Source organism: Neovison vison, chromosome 6, assembly GCF_020171115.1.
Source record: "Neovison vison isolate M4711 chromosome 6, ASM_NN_V1, whole genome shotgun sequence".
In the NCBI taxonomy this organism is placed as follows: domain Eukaryota; kingdom Metazoa; phylum Chordata; class Mammalia; order Carnivora; family Mustelidae; genus Neogale; species Neogale vison.
Genome location: NC_058096.1, coordinates 144,940 through 170,081, shown reverse-complemented (window position 1 = coordinate 170,081; position 25,142 = coordinate 144,940). Strand labels below are relative to the sequence as shown.

Genomic DNA, 25,142 nt, shown 5'->3' with positions numbered 1-25,142 from the left:
CCAAGAGTCACGGCGTCACGTGTGCTTCCATGTGACAGGTGGTTAGTGAAGGATGGACCGCGTCTTTGTAACTTCCGTCAGCCTCCAGAACCATCCGTAATGGATTTTTTTTTCTTGAAATCTTTCAGTATAAAACCAGCAAAGAAGGCAGCACGGTGGGGGTCACGGTGACCCACGCGTGCCTGCTGGCCCACTGCCAGGCTCTGACGCAGGCTTGTGGCTACTCAGAAGGTAAGGGCGTGCGGGCCCCTGGGGACTGGCCGAGCGTTGGTGCGGCCTTCTCGCCCAGCTGGGGCCCAGGCTGGCGTGCTTAGGGCCGTCTGCGTGTGCTGAGTGCGAGGGGCCGGGTCACCCAGGCAGCCCCACTTGGGTTCGTTCCAGGACGTTCGTGTGTGTTGATGGTGGGTGAGATTCATCTACCCCTATGCCTGGTGGGCTGGTTCTGTCCGGGACGTAGCTCCGGGGAGGTGTGTCCTGCATGTAAAAAAATGGAAAACCATCTTAACAGACCCACTTTTGTAGGGCTATTTTCTGGGACTGTGGTTTCGACGTAAACTGTTGTGCGTGCAGTCACAAGCGGAATCTTGAAAGTTAGAGGTTTTCTGTTGGTGGCACGTAGGTAGCACCATCCCCCACTGACTATTAAATATTGGATGTTTAACTTAGAGAACTGTTATTTTTAGAGAACTATGAAAACAGATATATGGTAGTTTCCCTACTGTAACGATGCTGGGGTTGAATAAAACTACAACGTAAGTCGAATGGTTTGTTTAAATAACTAAAATACGGTGTTTAAAAGTAAGAGGAGAATAAAAATGCAAGTCAGGAGTCACTGAAGCCTTCAGTGGAGATTTGGAGAATGATTTTAGATATATTCAAGGGCCTGAATAATTTTTTGAAAACTGGATCTATTAGTCACATGGTTTTCCTTTTCTGGACATGGATGTATCAGGGATCATTGGGGCGCTTTAGCTAACGGAGGGAGCGTAGGGACAGACTCTTCCTCGGGAAGCAGGCGCCTTTCCTGGTGGCCCTGTGTTCACCGTTGGTGTCCTTGCTGTGGGTGCCTCTTGGGGTTGCCAAGCATCGGCGGGGGGGCCCGGAACCAGGTCCCCCAAGCATAGGGCTGTGTGGGCAGCCCCCGTCACCACCTGCTCCCGCCTCCGTCCTTCCTGGAGGAGACGGCAGAGAAGGATCAGCTTTCTGAGGGGAAGCAGCCTGTGACATTTCCCAGAGACACAGGGTGGTGGCCTTAGTGTCCTCACCCCTGACCTCACTGTGCTGGGGGAACCTCGAGGGGCTGCTCGAGCACGTGAGCTCCTTGTACTTTCAGACCAGTGATCAGCGCAGCTCTGTGGGGTTTTTCCCAAGATGTTTAAGGATTCTTACTTATTTGAGCGGGGGAGGGAGAGAGCGAGCGTGAGCAGGGGGAGGAGCAGAGGGAGAGGGAGAAAGCAGACTCCCCGCTGAGCAGGGAGCGAAGCAGGACTTGATCCCGGGGCCTGGAGATCGTGGGCCGCTTCACGGACCGAGCCATCCAGGCGCCCCAGCAGAGAGCAGTTTTAATCCCAAAGTGCATCACCTGCTTCTGAGTGTTTCTGGTCATTTGAATCAATAACCAAGACGATTGGTTGACTGGTGCCTGGTGTTCTCAGATGCTGTGCATTTCCTAGAGCTCTTGTGCCGCTGATGTCTTCACCTCACAGTTTCTTGAACAATGCGCGTGACCCGTGAAGACGGTCACAAGCGGTTTCACCATCTTTGTCCCCTCGCAGCCGAGACACTGACGAATGTGCTGGATTTCAAGCGGGATGCCGGGCTGTGGCACGGAGTGTTAACAGTGAGTGTCCTTTGCCCTGCGGTCTAGTGGTTGGACTCGAGGGACCCTGAGGCCTCGTACCAAGAGATGCCACCGAACCCTGCTTTTAGGTGGTGCAGTCAGCCCTTATCTGAAGGGTCGGCAAGAGCAGGCCGGGCTGCTCTCTGTGCCCCGCGGGCGCGGTGTGGCCTCTGCCGCCCCACAGCGAGGCCCGCCCTGAGCGCCCGTCTCTCCCGCAGAGCGTGCTGAACAGGATGCACGTCGTCAGCGTCCCGTACGCGCTCATGAAGGTGAACCCTCTGTCCTGGATCCAGAAAGTGTGTTCGTATAAAGGTAACGGGAGAGACGCCGTCCCCGGACCCCTCCTCCACGCAGCAAGTCCCTCTGTTGTCACCTCGGTGAGGGAAAAAGCAGTGAAGCCGGCTCGCCGACCGGCGGGGACGGGCTGTGGCGCCCCTCCTGCCCGCGGCGCCAGGCCACCCCCTCAGTGATGGACTCTGCGTGGCCTGGGCGCAGGGCCCCTGACGGCCTCCTCTGCCGACACCATCGGCCACTCTTTGTTCTCTCCAACTCTTCCCAGTCACACTAGCACCCCCGGTTCTTAGTCCTGGAGATGGTTTTCATCCGAGGCTCTCACCGGCGGCAGAGCTCTTGATTCTAAGGAAGCAGTGTAGACAGAGGGCCACTGGCCTGCCCCCGCCTGGGTCACCACAGGGCTTCCTCGTCCCTTGGGCTCTGCTCCAGTGGGGCTGGGGGACCCCTTGGTGAGCCCCGAGGCTGGGCCCTGGGTCTGTCCTCACGCACGCTGTCCCGGGGACCTGTGTTGATGCGGGTGGGTCTGTGAGAGGCCAGGGGACCGCTTTCCTGTGACTCAGGGCACTTCCACGCTCCCCTCCGCAGCCCGCGCCGCACTGGTGAAGTCCCGCGACATGCACTGGTCTCTCCTGGCTCAGCGAGGCCAGAGGGACATCAGCCTCAGCTCCCTGCGCATGCTGATCGTGGCCGACGGCGCCAACCCGTGTGAGTAAGCCCGGCTGAGCGTGGCCTTGGCCGTGGCCGCCGTGGCCTCCCCAGCAGGCCTGGCGTGGGAGGGAAGGGGGTCAAGTATGGCACGCCGAGGAACAGCGCTGCGGTGTTGCAGCTGCAACAGGCCTGCCGTGGGCCGTGCTGCACGCCCTCCGGGGGGACCCGCTGGTGTATCTCGTGCTTGTTCATGAAGGCGCTGCATTTTTTTTTTTAAAGATTTTATTTGTTTATTTGACAGACAGAGATCACAGATAGAGAGGCAGGCAGAGAGAGAGAGAGGGAAGCAGGGCCCCTGGTGAGCAGAGAGCCCCATGTGGGACTCGATCCCAGGACCCCAGAATCATGACCCGAGCCGAAGGCAGCGGCTTAACCCACTGAGCCACTCAGGCACCCCAAGGCGCTGCATTTAAAAGCAATTTTAACACCGTGGACAGAAGATACATTAAGAAATTACTGGAATTTAGACATGGACCAGGCACCTGTCCCGGCCCCCGGTCCTTGGCCCCGACCTCCTGCTGGGATTTCCCGTCACGCCCCCGAGCACCCTGGGTTCTGCAGGGGCTGAGCGAGGCTGCTCATTGGTGCTGTCCATGGCCTTCCACGCGTGGTTCCTTGGGGAGGCCTGGTGGACCTTTGGGGGGTTTCTGTGTAGCACAAGCCCTCGACGGGGTAGGTGGGTTTTCTCGTTGGGTTCACAGCTGTCTTGCAGGGTTTGCCCTAAAGCTTCCCAGCCCAGAGGCTGGCCTTTCCTCTAGTTCCCTGTGAGGAGGGCCCCGACATCCCTGCGCCCCTGGGTGCCCACTGCTCAGGAGGGCACCCTGCCATCCAGCTCCTCTACCCGTCCCCAGCAGGGCCTCCGTCCTGCCTCTGAGACGCCCGGGGCTGGGTGCTCTGCATCCCCACACCCGCCTGAACCCAGCCGCGTGCCCGGGCCTTGCACCACTCCCCCGCGTGTCCTCCGCCCTGCCGCGCCCCCAGCAGCTCCTTTCCTGGTGGCCAGGCTTTCCCACCACTGAGCCCTCCCTGGACCCCGTCCCCACAGACCTTAGATCCTGCCCCTCCACGTGCCGTCTGGTTCCCTGTGGTACTGAACCAGCGGCTTGTCTTGTGTGCTCTGCCGTCTGCCAGTGCCCAGCGAGAGCCGCACACAGCACCCTCCTTTCCTTCGAGCCTCGCTGTGGCAGGTGCCTGAGGGGTGGGGTTCAGCCCTGGGGTCCCGAGGGGTGCAGCCCCGAGCCGCGGCAGCCCCCCTGCTGGGGAGCTGGGCTTCCATATCTGCAACGCCTCAGACTGGCCGGGGCGAGTAGGGGAGAAGCGGGGGCAGCCTGGGGACCTTGCGTGGGCTGCCCTGTGGGGGTTACTTGGCCAATCCGTGCCCCGAGGCCCTCCGGCAGGCGCTCTCGTGCACCTGGGCCTCACCGTGAGGGGGCTCGCCCCAGAATCGCTCCTTGGTCACCTCCCACTCAGCCCAGCTGTGAGGAGATGCGGCGAGGCCGGGGCAGGCTGTGAGTCTGCACTCAGACACCGCGCGGGGGCGAAACAGAGGCCTGCCCTGGAAGTGTCCCACTCTACCTGCTGGTGGTTTCCAGACGCATCGTGTTTTCCTTGGAAGCCGCCCCCCGCCCCCTCGAGGCTCCTGATGTCACGACGCCCTGGAGCTCATGGGCGGTTGGGCCCTCCCTGCCAGCCGTCCAGTTACCCCACGGCTCCCTCTGTCTCACGCAGGGTCCATATCCTCCTGTGACGCGTTCCTCAATGTCTTCCAGTCCAGAGGGCTGAGGCCCGAGGTCATCTGTCCTTGTGCCAGCTCCCCTGAGGCGCTGACGGTGGCCATCCGCAGGTAAGGCGGCCGCCTCTCCGTCCACTCATGCCGCTGCTGTCCTGCGCTGCCGAGCGTGGCCGGCCTTTCTCGAAGCAGCAGGCCGCACGGAGCCATGTGCCAGTGTCCCAGGCGCGTGCGTGTGGTGGGGGGCAGCCCGGGCACCAGGCCCCTCGCCCTGTGCTGGCCGCGTGTCTCCCGCCAGCCTGGATCCGTGCCGCGACATAGGGGGTGGCGGCTGCCCGGGCTGTGGTCTCTGGGCTGGTTTCCCTCCGAGGGCTTCGTGGGCGTGACAGCCCAGAGCCCTTCCCTGCCCGAGGGCGCCCGGCAGCTGGTGGGGGCCGTGCTCCCCCATCTCAGCCTGGACGGTGGGGTTGGGAGACCTCAGAGCTGGCAGGCTCTGGTCCTTCCTGCTCCTAGCAGGCTACCTGTCCCTTCCTGGGTCGCCTCTCGCCTGCCCTAGGGCTCCTGTCCGCAGCGGCCTCTGGGGGCTGTCCTGGGAGGAGGGCGCTGTGCTCGCAGTTGTGGGTGTCTGTGCGGGGGTTTTCTGCCCTCTGGCCAGTTGTTAGATAAACCAGCGGTGATTGTGGTCTTGTGTTGTATTAGTGTGCCATGAATAGTCTGCGCTTCCATATGTACAAGTATTAAATAATCCGAAAATTTTAATAACTCATCAGAGAAAGGATTTCTTTATGCTTCACAGACCGTAAGGTGTTCCTCATTCCTCTGCTCTGTGGTGCTCTCTGGCCACGGGACACGTCACTCCCACGCCTGGCGGCATCCGCCGCTGCACTTCTGCTTCCTGCGTCAGGGCTTTGGGAAGGGCTGCGCTGGGCAGTCCGGCTTGCAGCCTCTGGTCTCTGGACTGGGCGTGTTGGGGGCTGCTCTGGCTTCCTTGGTACCTGTCTGCTGCTGCCCAGGGCTCCCGACAAGTGTCTCCGCAAAGCCAGGTGGAAGCTCAGTCAGCCTTAGGGCCTCTCCGGGGAAGTCACAGAGCGTCCCTTAGACTGTGGCCACAGGCCCGCCCGAGGCCCCCGGGTGGGAGGACAGTGCAGGCCCCCGTGCAGAGCGGCGTGCGAGGCAGAGATGCCGTGGCACCCTCGGGCAGCCGGTCCCCGCGGCCAGCCGTGTGTGGTCCTGCAGGCAAGCTGGGCACGGACCCCGCCCCCTGCGCTGCCCCCTCGTCAGTGTGTCTGCTTTTGTTTCCCAGGCCGCCGGAGCTGGGCGGACCTCCCCCGAGAAGAGCCGTCCTGTCGATGAACGGTCTCAGCTTCGGTGTGATCAGAGTTGATGCTGAAGAAAAGTTGTCCGTCCTTACCGTTCAGGACGTCGGTCAGGCGCTGCCGGGAGGTGAGGGACAAGCTGGCGGTGTCGGGTCCCACCGCGGCTTGACGTTCCCGGAGGCCGGAGTGTGCTCTCGGCGTGCCACGAACCAAAGTCTTTCTAGCCGGGTTTTCCCACGTGAACTGGGGTTTCAGCTCATAGTCCTATGTTTTCCGGTTTTTGCCTGCCTTTGTACGGGAGTTCAGGTCGAGCAACAGCACCAGGGGCGTGGCCCCCGCGCGGTGTGCGGCAGTCTGGTGTCTGGGGACCGGAGCGCGACTGCCTGTCCGGGGCGGGCATCGTGGAGGCGCCGGCAGCTCACGGCACCCGGTGTCTTCAGACAGCCCGACGCCCGGCTCCTGCCCGCGGCGGGCGACCGGGACGTGTCGGTCAGGAGCGGCGCTCCGCAGGGCGCAGCGGTTCCTGTGCGCAGCCTCCTGCCCGCGGAGCCCCCGGGCCTGAACGCCGGCCCCGCGGAGCGGCCGATGGAGCGCTGCCGTGGCTCCCCAGCGGAGCGCCGCACGGGGAGCCCGCAGCCTGGCGCAGGAGGCCCCGGGACAGCCCGGAGTGGGGGACGCTCTCTGCTGCCGCCCTCCGGCGCCCTCGCCGTGGGGCCTCACAGCTGCTCGGCTTCCTCCTCGCCACGCGGGCCCTCCTGAGATCCGTGGGCAGCTGTTCTGACCCGCCCGGTGTGCGCGTGTGTGCACCGTGGTCCCGAGTGCGAGCGTGCGTGTGCGCGTGTGTGTGCGTGCACAGCGCTCCCCCAGAGTGTGCGAGCGTGTGCGTGGGTGTGTGTCTGTGCTCACCTGCTCCCCAGGTCGGCACCTGTTAGTTTGACCCTTGCAGAGCTGACTGACTTGTTGAGGCTGACGGTCTCTTGTGTTTCGCGGAGACCCAGCCTTTCAGCGCGTTCGCCCCCGCTGTGAATTAGATCAGGGTCTCTGCGGCGAATGCGCGCTTGTGGGAGTGTCTGTGCCCACCAGCCTCCTCCTCCAGCAGGGCCTCTGTGGTCTATGGTCTCATTTGTGGGCCGAAGGAAATGGGAATGGGCACCCCTTTGCCCCTTTCTCTCTTGCTAATTGCCATCCTTGGGGGAAGGGGCCATGCCCGGGGACCAGAGGCTGCTTAATTCGTTTTCTTTAACGGACCGCTGCGTGTTGGGTTGGAGGCCGGTGTGGGTGCCTGCTCTGTGGCGTGAGTGGCCTGAAACTGCACTGACTTGACAGGCGGGGTCTCCTGTGCCCAGGGTGGGCAGCAGGCGGGGTTGTCGGTGGGGAGCCGCTTAATGACAGCTGATCAGGGGTGGCTGGGCTATGGGAAGGGCCACACCAAGGCTACAGGGTGCATGGGGCTACGGCACGGGACGGGCCAGCCAGCATTGCCCGTGGGTTCAGGGTGGTGACACAAGGAGGGGGCACGGAATCTGTCCCTGAGAGAGCGGGTGCCCCATCAGCCCGGGCTTCGTACGTGCAGGATGCATCGTGAGTCGGTTAGACGCCGAAGGACGCACACCGGCTCGAGCGCGTTGTCAGAGCGCCCTGCGCGTGGGACGCTTTGTTTCCGTAACCGCACGTGGACGCGCAGGTCGTCCTCTGTGAGTGAGCCCGTTCACGTGGCGTTCTCGTCGATGACTCCGAGGGTTTCTCTCTGTTTAGCTGACGTGTGTGTTGTGAAGGTGGAAGGTGCCCCTTATCTCTGCAAGACCGACGAGGTCGGGGAGATCTGCGTGAGCTCCGGCGCCACCGGCACCGCGTACTACGGACTGCTGGGCATCACTAAGAGCGTCTTCGAGGTTTGTACGTCTCCTGCCCTTTCTGTGCAGGTGAATTCCAGAGCGTCCACGGAGGGCGGCAGGCAGGGTGCAGCGGGTCTCCAGCCTGATGGGGCCGAGGCCGGCCCCGGAAGCCCGCGCTTCACGTGCGCCAAGAGTCTGGCAAGTGCCTGCTCCTCAGAGCCAGGTGCTGGGCCCAGGGAGACAAGGGGTCACAGAAGGGGTCGCAGGAGGAACCCGGACCATGCTGGGTGCAGGAGTCTGAGGAGCGCGTCATCTACTGACAGAGCCTCTGGCCTTGGGGCGGCCTGTTCCCCACCAGGGATCCGTGGCGGCAGCCTCATCTGGGGAAGCCGTACCCTGGCCACCTGGCCGGTTGGTCCGTTGTCCGTCCAGCACAGCCTAACGTGCCCCCCTTTGCTCTGGCAGACCGTCCCGGTCACGGCAGGAGGCGCACCCGTGTCTGACAGGCCTTTCACCAGGACGGGGCTGCTGGGCTTCATCGGGCCGGTGAGTGCGTCCTGCTACCACGACCTGGGCCTCCGGACATGCCCACAGCTCCATGGAGGGGTGCGCTGGCATCCAGCGCCAATCTAGGGGAGCAGGGAAGCTCCCCATGTCCCACAGTCCCTAGGACAGCACCCCCCCGCCACGTCCCCTTGTCTCCAGCCCCACCCACCGGGATGCAGGACCCCGTCTGCGTGTTCCTTGCTTTCTGTGTGCTGTCTGCTGCCTGCAGCAGCTATCAGCTACCCGACCCCCAGGGCCTGCATGTCCCGAGTCCTGACCTATGTCCTTGCTTCCAGGATAACCTGGTCTTTGTTGTGGGCAAGCTGGATGGGCTGATGGTGGTTGGAATTCGCAGACACAATGCAGATGACATCGTGGCCACTGCGCTGGCCGTGGAGCCCATGAAGTTTGTCTACAGAGGCAGGTGATGCGCTGCGGGCCTCTAGAACCCTCCTCCTCCGCTTGAAGTCCGCGAGTCCATCTGCAGTAGCAGCCAGGTCCAGTGCCTCGGGTACACAAAGCCTAGGAACTCCTGTTCATCAGAAAACCTGCCCAGGAAAAAGGACGATATTTGCAGCCAGAGCCCGTTAGTGTCCTCCCTGCCCACGGGGCTCCTGTGGGTCTTGAAGAGGACGGGGCCCAAGGAACATCGGCTTTAGCAGCCAGAACCTCACACACTCAGACTGCAGCAGCCGAGGGCCAGTTTCTCTGAATCACAAACGTCAGTTCTCTTCTCTGCTGAGGGTTAGCGAGGCTGAGGAGGGCCCTGCCTCGCCCCTGGGTGGGGCAGCTCTTGAGCGTCCGGAGTGTGTTAGGCAAACCCTTTCTGAGCCCGGGCAGCTGGGGGGCGATGAGGGAAGCTGTGTCTGGCTCTGTTCAGCTCCGAGCTCTTTGTCCTGAGGGGAGCAGCCCCTTCTCCTAGCTGGCCCGCTCAGCTGGCTGCATTTTTAAATTATTTTCTTCTCAAAGGGGTGCTTTTATTACTCAAAGCAGGGTACCTGTGAGCCTGGCCAGGCCCTGCCTTTGAATATTCCTTAGAGAAATCGTTCGGGAGTCCTGCCAAGTGGGTGCTGCTGGCCCTCTTGTCGGTCGGGATGACAGGAGTGTGGGGTGCCCACCAAGGAGAAACCAGCAGGTCAGGCCTGTGTGGGTGCCCGAGTGGAGGCCGCCAGGACCTCATGACCTGCCCTCACAGCAGAAGTGGGACGCTGTTGGTGTGGGTGCCCGGGTGGCCAGTGCCTGTTTCTGGGGTGGGGTAGGGAGGCCCCCGGGACCTGACAGAACCTGGAGGTGCGGGCTGGGCCTGAGCCGCAGCTGACGAGGTGACGTCGTGAGCGGTGGGGAGGGCACGGGTGATTGCGTCTGCCGGTGAGCAGGGTGCCTGCCTGTCCCCCCCACCACAACCACCTTGACCTGGAGCCACAGCGGCGCCTGCGGGGGGGGGGGGGTGTCACTCAGTTCAGCGTCTGATTCTTGAGCCCTGCCTCGGGCTCTGCCCTGGGCACAGAGCCTACTTAAGTCGCTCTCTCTCCCTCTGCCCTCTGCCTGTCCCCTGCTTGGGCTCCCTCACTTGCTCTTTAAAAAAAAAACAAAACAAAAAAAAACCGAGAGAGAAAGGGAGCCATAGCCGATAGAGAGTAGAAGGTCTCGGGAATGGTCTGACGCACACGACACGGGTTCTTTGTTCTCCAACACCAGCGCAGGAGACGGAGTAAGTAGCCGGAAGGAAGTGATGAGCCGAGAGTCAGGTTAAGGAAGTCCTCCAGAGGTGCAAGACACAAGGTTGCACAACCGGAGAGGGGCAGCACGGAAATAGCAGACGGGGTGGGGGGGGCGCACAGGGCGGCGGGGGTGGGGGGCATCTGAGCGGCCGGAGACCAGGTTTGTGGGACTCGAGAAGGGTCCAGCACTAGGGTCAAGCAGAAGGCATGAAAGTCCCCAGCGCTGGGACTAGCCCAAGAAGGCAGCAGTGCAGTTATGTTTTTAAGTTATTAAACAGAGTTTTTAACTTAGATTTTACATTTTTCCAAATTGTTACTTAATTGTGCCGTTGTAATAAAAATATTCTTGGGAATGTAAGTTTCAGAAGTTGTGTTAGCAAAAGACACTTCTTGTGAGAACAGCTTCGCTGGGGTTACTGAGATGCATTCAAGATGTCTGAAAGCAGGAGAAATTTGGTGCTGGGCGAAGTGTGCGTGTGCACACCCGCCCACAGGAGAACAAGAGAACGCGAGTGTGCTGCGATGGCCCAGAACTGGAGCAGCAGGGGTGCTGGGGGGAGGTGTGGGGCCTGGGGGAGGCCAGCTTCTGGTCCGACAGGGAAGGGGAGAGAACCGCCTCCCAGGGTAAGAGGCAAAGGCAGCAAGTGCAGAGACAGACACCGACATGTTCCGCGGGACCGACGGAGTCAGGCCGATTGACCCTTCCGACCGCTAGTCCTTCTAGACGGAGATGTGTGCGGAGAAACGTATTCCGTGCATCAACATTATAATTAAGGGAAGTTTTCTTTTAAGATCCGTGTCTGGTGGTTTTGCTTTGCACCAAAGTCATTTTGTCTTAGCGAATCGGAGCTACTTCAGCCGCCCTACGGGAGGCCAGGTCGCGTCTCTGGTTCTCAGCCGCGGCCACGGTTAGAGTCTCTTCAGCCTTAGCCTGTCTGCACCCTCCGTTTTGAGGGAGAGGAAGGGTCTGCGTCCCGTTTGCTGTCCTTTGCGGGTGGTCATGTGTCCTCGTCCCCCCCCCAGGATCGCGGTGTTCTCCGTGACGGTGCTGAATGACGACCGGATCGTCCTGGTGGCCGAGCAGCGGCCCGACGCCTCCGAGGAGGACAGTTTCCAGTGGATGAGCCGCGTGCTGCAGGTGGGCCCGGCGGCCGGCTGCGGCCTGGGGGCGCGTGGTTCCCAGGAGTCCGAGGGCGCAGGGCAGAGCCTGGCCTGTCTAACCCCGTCTCTGGCTCCAGGCCGAGCAGGCCGGGTGTCCGCTCGCCTGACACGGGATCTCGGCTCGACCTCCTGAGAGTCGCAGGCTTCCTGCCCCCGTGCCGCCTCCCCCTGCCCTGTGCTGCCTCCCCCCTGCCCTGTGCTGCCTCCCCCCTGCCCCATGCTGCCTCCCCCCTGCCCCATGCTGCCTCCCCCTGGCACTGCCTCCCCCTGGCACTGCCTCCCCCTGGTGCTGCCTGTACCCGGCACGGCCTCATCCTGCTTGCACCCAGCAGGCGCCAAAGAAATCCGGGCTTGGTGAGGTGACAGACAGCACCGGAAGCTGTAATTCCGTACAGGGAATACATAGAACAGCAGCCCCATACCCGCCCCGCCGGTTGGGGTGAGATCAGTTGAGACGTTACGTAGGCTCAGACCAGGCCATGGCCCTGGGGGCCTGGGAGCACCGAGCTTACACGCCACCACACGGTGGTGGTTTCCTGTGTCCCGTTACGAAAATGTCAAAGCGTCACGCAGAAAGTCCCTAATGCCCACGTTTAGGTCCTGCCGTGGCCACCACGTCATCACCCTTGCCCATCACGCCCCTGTCCCTGTGCACTCCTCAGGGCGCGCTAGGTCGCCCTCACTTCCTTAAACCCCGAACGGGAGTCCTGCCTACTACTCTGGGGGAAAGGAGTAAAATTTACGTTTGGTGAAGTGCGCACAGCTTACGGGGACCGTCCAGTGGGGGTTTTCGGTTGACTCGACGGGATGCGATTCCCCCGTCCAATGAGCCCATCTGTGGGTGCGGGCGGTGAGCGTCCACAGCCGTACGCCCCAGGTAGCCAGCGCAGCGCGATCACGAGGACGCGGAGTGTTTCCGCCGTGCCGGCAGGTTCTCCCGGGGCCCCAGCTCCGCCGCGCTGCCCAGCCCGAGAGCCCCCGGTCGGCTGCGTGTCCGCACGGCGCGTCTCCCTTTCTGCCATAGACGGTCTCAGGAAAGGGACTCACACGGCGTTTGCCTCCTGTCTCGCTTCCTTCCCTCCGTGAGGCTTTGGGACGGCTCATGTCGCGTGGGGGCTGGGCCTTCCTCTCCAAGCCTGGTGGTGGTTCTTCGCTTACCTGTTCACACCCTGACGGGCGTGTGGGTTGCCCATTTCTGCCTGATGAACAAAGCTGCCGTGGGCAGTGGTGTACAGACCTCGGGGTGTTTCCTCTGGTGTCCCTCCTTGGCCAGTTGGTGGGGGGGGCCTGAAGCTGGCAGAGACGGGCGTGGAGCTGCCCACGCGTCGGGAGAGCCGGCGACCGAGCCTCAGAAAGTGCTCCCCACTCGTGTCTCCCAACGCGGACTTTCAATAGAATTTGTGGTGGGTTGTTATGGAATAGTTCTAATACAGCAAACAAAACCAAGGGTGTGACTGATGTGGGGGACAGAGGCAGAAGGGAATGGGGATCAAGTTCAACGTCCTCGTGACCTGCGGCCTGTGCTTGAGGCGGCAGAGGGTCACCTTCCTCCGGGAAGCCCCCTGCTATCTTAGCGTTGCTGCCGTGCTGCAGGGAGAAACCACCCTTACTTGACCCGGGCCTCCAGGGTCCCGCAGTCTCCTTCAGCAGGTCAAAGTGCTTTTGGACACCTCCCTCGTCTTCACCTCCCCAGTGGGAAAGTGTATCATCAGCCACCCCTCACAGTCCCAGGGCAGCGGCCCCCTCTGCCCACAGGGTCCCGTCCCCACAGCTTTCATAAAACCACCCTTTTGGCACCAAAGATGCCTCAAGAATTCTTCCTTGATCGTTGGCTCTAGACCTCACCAATCCCGCCAGCATTCAGAAGTGACATAATAACCCACATTCCTGTCACCCTGCTCGGCACTTGCCAGTCCAGGTCCTGACCGTGTCCTCACCTGGCCTCCCCACTTCTCCCGCAGGAGTGTTCTGAAGTCATGCCAACATCACATTGTATCTGTAAAGATTTTACTGTTTCTTTACACTAGGAATAACCGTTATCACATCTCTAATGTTAGTAATTTTCTTATTTTTTAAAATTGAGATGATTGATGTTCACCCTAATCTCAGGTGTGCAGTGTGATTTGTTCGCTCTGTGACGTGATCCCGCGGTAAGTCTGGCAGACGCTCACCGTGTATAACCACAAATGTTCTCGTGACGAGGACTTGTAGGATCTACCGTCTCGGCCGCTCCCGCGTGTCCAGTACAGCCTTGTCTCTGGTCACCGAGCACTGCCCCCCCAGACTCTGCTCTGTGACCGGAGGCTCGTGGCCTCTGACCCTCCCTCCGTCCTGCCCACGCCCACGCCCGCCGCTCTGTATCCGTCAGCTCGGTTAGCATCGCACGGGGCAGTGACTCCCGTGGGGCGTGTTTCTCTCCGACTTACTCCGCTTCTCCCCTCGGGGTGCGTCCACGTCCACGTCCACGAGTGGCTCGTCCTTCTTCGTGGCTGAGGAGTGTTCGGTCGTGTGTGTGCGCACGCCCTCGGCCCGACCGACAGTCCGCGACGCTCGGGCCGCTTCTGTCTTGGCTCTTGTAGATGGTGCTGCGACACGCGTAGGGAAGCCTTTATCTCTTTATCTCATTTTCAGTGCTTTTGGGAAGACACCAGCAGTGCGGTTGCTGGGTCTAGGGCAGCTCTATTGTTAGCCTTTTGGGAACCCTCCACGCTGTCCTCCAGAGTGGCTGCCCCGGCTGGCGTTCCCAGCAGCCGTGCACGGGGCTCCCCTTTCTCCGCACGCTCGCCGGCACCTGCCCTTTCTCGTGTTGTTGATTTTAGCTGTTCTGACAGGTGTGCGGTGGGATCTCACTTTTAAAAATGTTCATTTTCCAGATAGCTGGTGATGTTGGGCACCTTTCCACGTCCCTGTTGAGCACATGTATGGCTTCTTTGGGAAAATGCCCGTTTAGATCCTCTGTGCATTTTTTAGTTGGATTGTTTGTTTTTGCCGTTGAGTTGTGTGGGTTCTTGATGTATTTGGGGTATTAACCCCTTATCAGAGACATGACTTGCAGCTCCCTTCTCGGATCCAGAAGGTCGTCTTTTCATTTTGCCGATGGCTTCCTCTGCCGTGCGGAAGCCTTTTTGTTTGATGTCGTCCCTCTCGCTCATGTTTGCTTTTGGTGTCAGAGCCGTAAAATCACCAACAAGACCTGTCTCGGGGAGCTTGCCACCTATGTCTTCTTCTTGGAGTTTCGTGGTTTCAGGTCTCACGTTCAAGTCTTTAATCAATTTTGATTTTATTTTCACGGGTGGTGTGAGAAGGTGGTCCAGTTTCATTCTCCTGTCCGGTTCCCCCAGACCGCCCCTTCCTCGTGGTGCGTTCTTGCCCCCTTTGTCACACACTAATCGATCGTCTGTGTTGGGGTCATTCCTGGGTTCTCTTGTATTCCATGGCTGTGTGTGTCTTCTTTTGCTAATACCGTGCTGTTTTGGTTACTAAAGCGTCGTGACATAATTGAAAATCATGAACACCTCCAGCTCTGTTCCTCAGGTTTGCTTTGGGTGCTTTGGGTCTTTTTGTGATTCCGTACACATTTTAGGAGGATTTATTTTAGTTTTTTGAAAAATGCCATTGGAATCAGGGATTGCACTGAATCTGTAGATTACTTTGGGTAGAATGGACATTTTAAAAACATTAATTCTTCTAATCCATGAGCATGGAATGTCTATTTCTTTGTGTCTTCAATCTCTCTCTTCAGTGTCATAGTTTTTAGTGTGTAGGTTTTTCACCTCCTTGGTTAAATCTATTTTATTTTATTATCTTGGTGCATTTGTAAATGGAATGGTTTTCTCGATTTCTCCTGCTGATTCAGAGACACAGCAGATAATTCCTGTGGTTTTACTGAACATATTTGTCAGTTCTAACAGTTTTTGGTGGAGTCTTAAGGGTTTTCTGTATGTGACATCATGTCATCTATAGTGATGGTTTTACTTCTTCCTTTCCAATCTGGATGCCTCTTCTTCTTTCTTGCCTTATTGCTGTGGCGGGGTTCTCCAGCTGCATGCTGAGTGGCAGTGGTGAGTGTGGGTCCCTGTCTCATCCCTCATCTTAGGGGAGGAGTTCTCAGCTTTTACCCTTGAGAATGGTGTTGGCTGTGCTTGTCAAATACCGTCTTTCTTATATTGAGGTACGTTACCTCTGTACCTGCTGTGTTCAGAGTTTTTATCCTAACAGTAACGTCTTGTTGTAATTAATATCTAGTCACTAATCAGACTTACCCGATTATCTAATGTTTAGTTTGTTGGTTAGATTCAGGATCAAAATGAGGTTTAAAAAAAAAAAACTGTACTTGGTGGGGACAAGTTCTTTAAGTCTTCTTCAATCTAGAGATTCTTCCTCTGTCGTAGATTTCTGGTGGTTACTTTGTGGACAAAGTTGCCAGTTTTGCTTCTGTAGCCTGAATTCTGATGACCCTGGGGCATCATTTGATGCAGCTTTCTGTCCCCTGCAGTGCCCCTGCACATTGTCATTGGATCAGAGTCAGGGTTTTCTGGCAGAAATCCTCCGGGAAGGTAGCGTCTGCATCCGGCTGCCTCTGAGCTGGTCTCCGCTCCGGGGGTCCCTGCTCTGCTGGGACTTCAGAGCCGAGCTACCGATGGGGAAAGCTGACCGGAGCAGCGCAGCAGAGACGAGGAAGCCCAGCTCCTTGGGAGGAGGCAGTGTGTTTCCTACCCGAGACCTGTCACGGCTGGGGCGCTAGGGCCTCTGCTACTTCCTAGGGGAGATGGAATTGAGGACCACCATCTGGGCACTCGATGTCACTGGCCTCTTCACAGTTTCTGGGCTGTCTTCAGTGCACAGAGTCAGGACTGATGTCTGTTTGTAGGGCACCTGTGTCCTGGGTTTGCGCTGCTGGGTCCAGCTCCAGTTCGAGAGCACAGAGTTTTCCTTTAACTCCCCGACCTCCTTTCCCCCTCACTGACAAATTGTGACCAACAGCTCCTGAATCCCTCATCGGCTTTAGCCAAGCTGCACACCGCAATCTCCACACTACCTCTAAAATGCGAGATTTCTGAGGGCAGGTTAACTTTTTTTTTGCCCATAGGGCCTATCTCATTAGGGGTGACTAATCAAACTACCGCATTTACAGCCACTTTAAATAGATTCTCTCCCTGGGGCTTTTCCAACAACCTACTTCCAGCTCAGCTGAGTTCGTTTCCTTATTTCACTGCCGACTGTTCAGAAATGCTTTTTAAAATTTCAAGTTTTTCCGTTGTAAAATATATAAATGCCTCCAAAGTCAGATCTGAGCACAGGGTGAATTCGGAGAAGTCCAGTTTCTGCCCCGCAGCCCCACGGGCTCATCTGACTTTCCTTTCTGAAAAGACGCACTTTCGGGTTTACGAGTTTGTGCACAGACGCACAGTAGGCGTGTGTGTCCCATGACAGAAACGGATGCACGTCCTTCCGTGTTCTCTTGTCGAGCAGAGTGTCTTCACGACCTTCAGAGCTGCGTGTCTCCCCGGTGCAGCCTCCCGGCCCCCGTAGCCGCGAGCGGCTCAGCCCGGGCCGCCCGTGGCCAGGTGGTGTGTCGGGTGTCACGCGCCGTCCCTCTGAGCTGGTGGTGTTCCCTTCCAGGCGGTCGACAGCATCCACCAGGTGGGCGTGTACTGTCTGGCGCTGGTTCCTGCCAACACCCTGCCCAAGGCTCCTCTCGGAGGGATTCACATTTCTGAAACCAAGCAGCGTTTCCTGGAGGGGCTGCTGCACCCCTGCAATGTGCTCATGTGCCCGCACACCTGTGTCACCAACCTTCCCAAACCTCGCCAGAAACAACCAGGTCAGTGTAGCTGTCCGTCCGGTCTCAGCGCCGGTGGCAGCCACGCTCGGGGTCAAGTGTGCGGGCCTCGTGGCGCCTGCCTCTCCGGGGCTGGGGAAGGGCCAGACCTCAGGGGCGGTCCCCATCTCCCGCCGCCCGGGAACCAAGCCGCAGGCGAGGAAACTTGACCATGTCACCTGTGTGCTGGGACTCATCCCGGCGACTGAACGCAGGCGTCGGAGGCCTGGAAGGAAAGGGGCGGCTCCCAGGGCGTAGAGGTGCGGCCCAAGGGCAGACGTGGGGCTTGGGAGGGAGAGCAACCGCTCAGTGCTGGGGGGTCAGTGCTGGGGGCTGGCGTGGGGGGCCGGGACTGGGGGCTGCCCTCTACGCCTGCGCACGCCCCCTCGCTGCCCCGACAGCCCAGGACTGCCGGCACTCCAGGGGCCTCCGCAGATGGTTACTCTCCCTTCCCTGATCTCACGCCTGAAAAACTAATCTTAAAGACGGGTTTGACAGTTACTTTTGTTCTTTGGTTTTGTGAATCTTTAGTAATGCTAATTTTTTTTCACTGAATATTGAACACTTAAGTTATCATAAAATAAAATGCATTTACTCAGGAAGATTTACCTTCCTGTTTGGTGTGTAAGAAGCAGGAAAAGACCACTGTGGAGCGTGGCTGTGGCTGAGGCCTAGTCCCCCGCCCGGGGACACGCTGCGGCTGTGGCTGAGGCCCAGTCCCCCCCCCCGGGACACGCTGCGGGGCGAGTGTCTCAGTCTGGGGTTGCCTGTGTTGGAGGCAGGGATTCTCTTTGTCGCTCACCATGACCCTTACAGCTGGTTTCCCAAGCTCAGCACCTTAATGGACAGTGAAACGCCTCCTTCAGACAGAAAGTCTTGTGGCAGGAGGGTCCCGGGCCGGTCCTGTCCCCGAGCCACCACCCGCTCACTCAGAAACCCCGTTTTCCAGAGGTGGGGCCGGCCTCCATGATCGTGGGGAACCTGGTTGCGGGTAAGAGGATCGCGCAGGCCTCAGGGAGGGAGCTGGCTCACCTGGAGGACAGCGACCAGGCCAGAAAGGTAATGGCCGGTGCCCGGGGCGCGAGGAGGGCGTGAGCAGGCCCCGGCGAGGCTGCGGCTGAGCGGGCCTGTCTGCGCAGTTCCTGTTCCTGCCCGACGTGCTGCAGTGGCGAGCGCACACCACGCCTGACCACCCCCTGTTCCTGCTGCTCAACGCCAAGGTGAGGCCGGTTCCCCTGCTCTGCCCCCCACGCCCCTGCCCAGAGTGCGCCCCCCGCCACCCTCCCCACCCAGTGCTTCCTGGTGGGGGACTCTGCGTCTCCTCCCTCAGGCAGTGACGTCGCTGTGTTTAACGGAAAATTCCCAGTTAGGGACACTGTGCTCGGAGAGGCTTCTCGGTGAGCTGGAAGAAAACGTTTCTTTTGTAAAAATTAGGAATCTAGACTTCCCCATTTACGGCTTTAACATGACAGGCGCTGTTTACTGCCCTGGTCCTAGTATAGGTCCAGAAATTCTCTTTCGTGGTTTTGGCTGCCTTTTAGTGTGATCTCTCCGCCCCGGGAGTGCTTAGGGTAGAAAGGAGGGGCTGTGAACCTCGCGTCCGGCTCTGGGCCAGCGGACAGAATGTGGAAACAGGACAAGTTACAGAACCGCGGACGTCCTGTCTCACTCTGACGCGTTGCACGCAGGCCGGGAGGACCGTGGCGCTCGACGCGGTGCAGGGCAGGTCGCTGTGGCGCCGAAGACGCTGGTCTAGCTCTTCTTAACGCTCCTCACTGCCCACTGCTTCTTCATTCAGAAAATACTCGCTGATGCCTGTTAGGATCTGGGTGTTCAGAGAAAACGCGTCCTGCCCTCGGGACGTTTGAAGTGCGTTTTCTCTGCTGGAAAACGGTCCGTAGGAGACGTGATGTTCTCTGTTCACCGTGTACCCGCAGATGTAGAATGGTGTTCGGAAAACGTTTGTTTTATCATTGATTGAGTTCCAAAGCACGGACATGGCCAGAATTCCCAAGTGGCCCAGGTAAAATGAGCTCATGAGCTCATGGTGGGAACCGGAAGACGAGAACAGCAAAGCCATGGCCCCGAGGGCCGGGGGCTCAGAGCAGCAAGGCCTGCTGCTGGCTGTTACCCCAAACCCCGAGAGTGTGGCCAGAAGCCGGCGTGGGACTGCTCCGTGGGCGCGTGATGGTTGGGGTTCCATGTGGCTCCTGTGGGCTGCAGGAGGGTGAGTGTGGGGTGGCAGCTCAGTGAGGAGGGGCCCTGGGGTGAGGGCCACGGGGAGGTGCTTGCTGGACATGTGTGGGGAGGTGGACGGTCTCTGGAGCCGAGAAAGAGCTCAGGAGGGGCCTGCGGAAGACGGGCGTGGTTTTTTCCAAATCCGTTCCCGACTTTCCTCTAAGTCACTGGTAAAACTTTACATTTCTTGTGGTTAGCCTTCTTCGGTTTTGAAATGTCCTTGGGTCCCTGAAGACGTGCTGGCCTCTGCCCTAGGAGGAGGCCTGTGGCCATGTAGGCGGCCATCCAGGGGGACTGGCAGGCTCTGCCTGGAGCTGACCTTCTGCCCCTCAGCTGGGCTTGGGAGAAGCAAGCCCAGCTCCCTTGCACACAGCCTGGAGGGCCTCTGTGCTTGGCTCTGTGGACTGCGCCTTGGCCTTCGGAGTGGCGAAGGGAGGGGTTCTGGTCGAGGCTGGGTTGTTCGGGGGCGGTATGTGCAGACCGAGCTGCACTTTTAATTTCCTTAAGAAGGACTCCGAGAGCTCGGAGGTCCGCCCGACTCCGTGAGCCGATTTGGTGCGAACTGGTCTGCAGGCCCGAGGTCTTTGGCAGAGATGGGGGGCGAGTGAGCCAGCCCCTGCCGCCCACGCCGCCGTGTGTCTGCAATGAGCTCCGAGCTCCGAGGGGCAGGCCCGTGGCGTGGGGGAGGGGAGGCCTAACCGTGCACGACCCGTAGCCTAGCGGCGTGCGTCTCCTTCTGCTGCGGCATTCTGTGTCTCTGGTCAGGATCGTGGTGGTTTCTGGGGACGGGGGGTGAATTAGGGTGGTGGTGATTTGTTTTAGAAAACAGATTTAGACACTATGTGGCAAAATATTATTCGGGAAGGAGAGCCTAGATATTTATTACATTATTCTTTATAATTAAGCTTAGTTAATTAATTTAACAAAATTTTTTAGACAGAGTGAGTGAGTGCCCATGAGCGCGTTGGGGAGGGGCAGAGGGAGAGCCGACCTGGAGCTCGATCTCACAACCCTGAGATCATGACCCGGGCTGAAATCTAGGGTCAGACTCTTAGCCAGCTGAGCCAACGGGGCGCCCTCAAGAGTTTTCTTTAATGGCTGTGCCCCTGACCGTCCTGGACAAGCAGCGTGCCCCCGCTCCAGGCTCTCAGGACACACTGCATGACTTGTCCCTTCCCTGCTGGAGAAACAGCTCGCCTTTGGCGATTGTCCCTGAGATACAGATGACTAGGAAAGACAGCAGGGGTGTGTCTAGCCCGGCACGAGCCGCGGGCCCCGACCACGGGCGTTGCAGGTACAGGGCAGGAGCAGCGTGGGCACGGGGGCCCGAGGAGAAGATCCCGGCCCCCCAGCCCCACGCCCACGCAGGGACCACTCTCCTAGGGGACCGTCACCAGCACTGCAACCTGTGTCCAGCTGCACAAGAGGGCAGAGAGGGTGGCCGCCGCCCTGATGGAGAAGGCAAGACTGAGCACCGGGGACCACGTGGCCTTGGTCTACCCGCCAGGTAAGCACACGGAGACCTCCCTCGGCTCTGCGCTGCTGGGGACACGCTGTTATTATAGAGCAGACCCCCCTGGAACCGCCTGCCAGGTCAGGGGACCGATGTGGAGCGCGCGCCCCAGGTGTCCCCAGCACAACGCCCTCCACTCTCCAGAGCAGCCTCTGCCCCTGGTGTCCGTTGTCTCTTCTGCCCAGTGGGGCGCCCTGCACGTCGGGTTCGTCTGCCAGTTTTCTTCAACTTTGATAGGTTTTTGGAGTCTTTTAATCCTCAGGCTTCGGTCTCTCTCTAGACCGTATCGGCTGAAGGCTGGTTTGCCTCTGCAGAGGCCCCGGCCGCACGCGCAGGCGGCTCCCGTCTTTCCCGCAGGCTGGCGGTGAGGTCCTGGCTCGGAGTCTTCCTCGGGTTCGGTGCCTTTGCCGACTCCAGGCGGTGCTGAACTCCTGGGTCAGGGACCACGGTAGCTCGTGTCTCCTCCTGCGGTGTCCGCGGTCGCAAATGATGGTCTCATTCCGTCTGTTCTTGTTCTCATTTACCGGCCGTGAAGCTGACACACAGAGACTCCCGTCCTGTAGCATTCGGCACCCCGTGGTGGAATTCACGGGGCTGACTCTTTCCTTCTCTCCGTCCTGTGTATTCCTATCACGCTCCGAAGCCGACCGGTCCGCGGGTCTGGAAGTTCGTACATCGTTGTGAACTCACGACGGAAGTGAATCGGTCGGGTTTCAGCCCTTTGCAGTTTCTTGGTCAGAGCTCAGGTCGCCCGTAGGAGCCCCTTCCGGCTGGCTTCATGGCGACCACCGCCGTCCCCAGGACACAACCCGGGCGTGGGGGGTGCTCGTTTCTCCCGCTGGCTGCTGAGTGTTGGCTTTTCAGCGAGCGGAGCTGGGAATTACAAATCAACACGACGTGGCCCCCGAGTTCACACTGCTACATCCCCTTCACATTCAGACGAGCCTCTCCTCCCACGTACCTCCCGTTTTCGTACCAGGGACCGCGCTTCCGAGCACGGAGAGAGCAGAACGCAGACCCGCGCGGCTCTCCCAGGCCAGCGGCACAAGTGCGGTCGCCGCCGGATGAGGTTGGGGCCGGTCGCGGTGTGCGCACGTGCTTCCCGCCTCCCCCTGGTCGCCGCCCAGTGTCTGCTGTGGGAGGGACGGTGGACGCCCTTACAGACCCAGCCTCTAGGCTTCTCCTTTGGTTTCCTAAAGGGCTTCGGTCGCTGAAGGAGACTCACAGGACCCTGGAGTCCCGGCTCTGGTCAAGTCGGAGTTGTTTCTCCCTGTGGTGCGGCGTCCGCATTAAGACTGGGAGTTTCCCGGAATGTTACACTCCGCCCGCCTCAAGTACAGGTCAACAGTCACAAGGACACTTAATTTTACCTACATTTTTAAAAAAAGATTTTATTTATTTATTTGACAGACAGAGATCACAAGCGGGCAGAGAGGCAGGCAGAGAGAGAGGAGGAAGCAGGCTCCCCGCTGAGCAGAGAGCCCGATGCGGGGCTCGATCCCAGGACCCTGGGATCATGACCCCAGCCGAAGGCAGAGGCTTTAACCCACTGAGCCACCCAGGCGCCCCAGATTTTATCTACATTTCCTTCTGCTTCTGATGAATTTCTAGAACATAGGTGAGGTTTGGTGGGGTGAGGTCCGGAGCCAATGATCAAGAAAGAATTCTTGAGACATCTTTGGTGCAAAACGGTGGTTTATTAATGCGCGGGGACAGGATGAGCTGCTGCCCCAGGGTTGTGAGGGGCAGGTTGTGTACCACGGGGGTCGGAAGTAAGGAAAAGGGAGATTTCAATAGACTTTCATCTACTAAAGAGGGCCGACGAGATACCAGATGCCAGGGGCCTGGCCATTGCCCTTTTTAGCAAGCTATTAAGATAGTTGGGAGAGTCCTAGAGAATGTCACTTATGTCTGGGCCAGGGGGTGTTTTCCAGGTGTCAGCCTTTTGCTTTGTCCTCAGCCAGCCTTCTGTTCCTTGTCACTTCTGTTCGCCACATCACCAGGGCTGTGACTGCAGTCCCCACTCTTCAGGTAACCCTGGGTTCCAGGAGTAAGGCAAGTGGCCGCGGAGCTGTGCTTGCCTGAGCTGGCCGCACCGCTGCGGTGGGTCTGTGCCCTGGGCTCAAGGCGGGGGCTGAAGGCCCCCGGGAGCGCCCCAGAGGGAAGGCTTCACTACCGGAAAGTAGAAGGAGAGAGAGGCTTGCGATCTTGGTGACAGAGGGTCCCAGGGGGACGAGGGGAGGGCCCTGCCGCTCTCCCCTGCCCAGGAGTAGGTCTGAGGCCATTCAGAAGGGAGTGCCCGCTGGGGATCTCAATTTCCCGCAGGTGAGAGTGCTTGCCAGAGGCCGAGCTGGGGTCCCCACGGGGAGGTCCCCCCTTGCTTTGCACTCCCCACAGGGCGTGTTGTGTATTTCTTGGGAGTGGGGGGGGCGGTCCGGGATTTCTTCCAACTTCCAGAGGGGTGTTGGAGCCAGGGGACTAAGAACCTTGCTGCCTGGAAGCGGCAGGAGGATGCTGCTGGGATCGGAAGGTCCTCCCGCCTGTGCACCTGGAGACAGCTGCCTTCAGGGAGCAGCGTGGATTCTGTGAGCTCCTGGGCCGCGACCGCGCTGGGTGTGGGAACACTCATGCGTGCCCAGCCTGCTGGGTGATGCCAAGCCGCCCTGGCCTCAGTGTCCGTTATTAACACTGAGGGACCCCGGCGAAACCCCCCTGCCAGGTTGAGTGGGACATAGTTATTTTGACCCTGGAATGGAAATAGCCTGAGGCTGGCGTCTTGAAGCCGGAGGATGCCAGGTGGGGGCTTGGAGGGGCCTCCAGGGTGGGGGTGGGGGGGGCATCTGAAGCCGGACCAGTTCCAGATGGGAGTGTAGGTTTTGGTTTTTTTTTTAAGATTTTATTTATTTATTTGACAGAGAGATCACAAGTAGGCAGAGAGGCAGGCAGAGAGAGAGGAGGAAGCAGGCTCCCCACTGAGCAGAGAGCCCCATGCGGGACTCGATCCCAGGACCCTGAGATCACGACCCGAGCCGAAGGCAGCGGCTTTAACCCACTGAGCCGCCCAGGCGCCCCGGGAGTGTAGGTTTGAAGTGCCGTATGATTCCCCTCAGTCTTAAATAGGAGGAGTTTTAAACCTTTAGAAACTTGCAGGAACATTTTGGTGGCCCCGTGTTACGAAGTGCAGTGGAAAGTGAGGGGGACGCCCCGGCCTGGGCACAGACGTGCAGGGAGCGGGTGCGGGCTCCGTGTGTCCCGCTCTCCAACGGGCCAGACCCTGCTGCGTCCTCCCCGTCACTTCCTGCTCCTTCTCCTTGGTGGGCGGACCGCTCCCCCTCCCGTGTTCCCCCCGTCTCCAGAGCCGGGCAGCCTGTCCCTCAAAGGGGTTCTGACTTTGGAACTTCCCCCGGCGCACCTGCCCCACCCGCCCCAGCCTTGGCCGCACAGGAGCAGCAGCAGGCCTAGTGGCTCCCCTGGGCTGCGGCCTCGGGCCCTCGCCCTCTGTGCCCTCCCCTGTGGCACAGGCACACCCTCTTCCTCCTCTGCAGCCTTTCAGGAGAGTCTCTGTGCCTCCCTCGTGGCACTGAGTTGTGCAGAGACGGGTGCCGGTCTGGGCACCGAGAGGCGTCCTGCGGGAACAGCCCGGGCAGGAGTCGGCTGCGGGCTGGCGGGGGCGAGAATGGGGTCTGGTGAAGGTGCGGCCCGAGTGTTTGGGGGACTCAGGAAGGGAGGGAGATTTTGTTTGTCTGGAGTGTGGGGGTTTATTGAGGGCGGCGCGTCCTCTTAGTTTAGACGATACTGCCTGGGGCCGGCGGATGTCGGCCCAGAGCTGTCTCCAGAGCTGGGGACCCAGACATGCATTCTTACCTGGCCCAGTCGCTTAGGTGTTGCCTGTGCTAAAGAAATCGTTCACTTCTCGTCCCTTACGCGGAGGACACACACCGTTTGCATGTGTAAAGTGGGGGTGCGGGTCCCCGCAGAACAGAAGCAGAGAAAGGAAGCAGCAGAAAGAGCAGATTTGTGTGGACTCTGTCCGTCTCCCTGTCTCAGTACCGGTGAGGTTTGGTTAGTGGCTTTTCCAGGTAGCGCTGGACTGAGACCCTCTCGATTCTGTGGCCGTCGGGTACGAGGTGCCGTCCGTCATGTTCTGCCTGCGCTGACCCCCTCCGACTGCGTGTCTCCGCAGGGGTGGACCTCATCGCTGCCTTCTACGGCTGCCTGTACTGTGGCTGCGTGCCGGTCACGGTGCGGCCCCCCCACCCCCAGAACCTGGCGACCACACTGCCCACCGTCAAGATGATCGTGGAGGTATGTGTGTGTTGTGCACCGGCCGGCGGGCCTGACCGGGGCGGGGCCTCGTGCGGTGACCGCGTCCTCTCTCCCAGGCCCTGCGGGACGCCCCGCTCACACCTCCAACCCCGTG

The 25,142-nt window shown here is 59.7% G+C and overlaps 1 protein-coding gene across 6 annotated transcripts in view; it reads left to right on the top strand.

The window, feature by feature from the left end:
• DIP2A (disco interacting protein 2 homolog A) overlaps positions 1–25,142 on the top strand; it is a 93,179-nt gene that overhangs the window by 56,406 nt on the left and 11,631 nt on the right. For all 6 annotated transcript variants that reach the window (XM_044250743.1, XM_044250742.1, XM_044250741.1 and 3 more), the window contains 15 exons: positions 129–231; positions 1,776–1,840; positions 2,059–2,152; positions 2,720–2,839; positions 4,571–4,685; positions 5,875–6,014; positions 7,643–7,779; positions 8,188–8,268; positions 8,565–8,692; positions 11,013–11,127; positions 16,773–16,974; positions 17,921–18,030; positions 18,111–18,191; positions 20,593–20,716; positions 24,906–25,027. In XM_044250743.1, the coding sequence (XP_044106678.1) occupies positions 129–231; positions 1,776–1,840; positions 2,059–2,152; positions 2,720–2,839; positions 4,571–4,685; positions 5,875–6,014; positions 7,643–7,779; positions 8,188–8,268; positions 8,565–8,692; positions 11,013–11,127; positions 16,773–16,974; positions 17,921–18,030; positions 18,111–18,191; positions 20,593–20,716; positions 24,906–25,027 (1,737 nt within the window). The remainder of the gene's footprint in view (positions 1–128; positions 232–1,775; positions 1,841–2,058; positions 2,153–2,719; positions 2,840–4,570; positions 4,686–5,874; positions 6,015–7,642; positions 7,780–8,187; positions 8,269–8,564; positions 8,693–11,012; positions 11,128–16,772; positions 16,975–17,920; positions 18,031–18,110; positions 18,192–20,592; positions 20,717–24,905; positions 25,028–25,142) is intronic.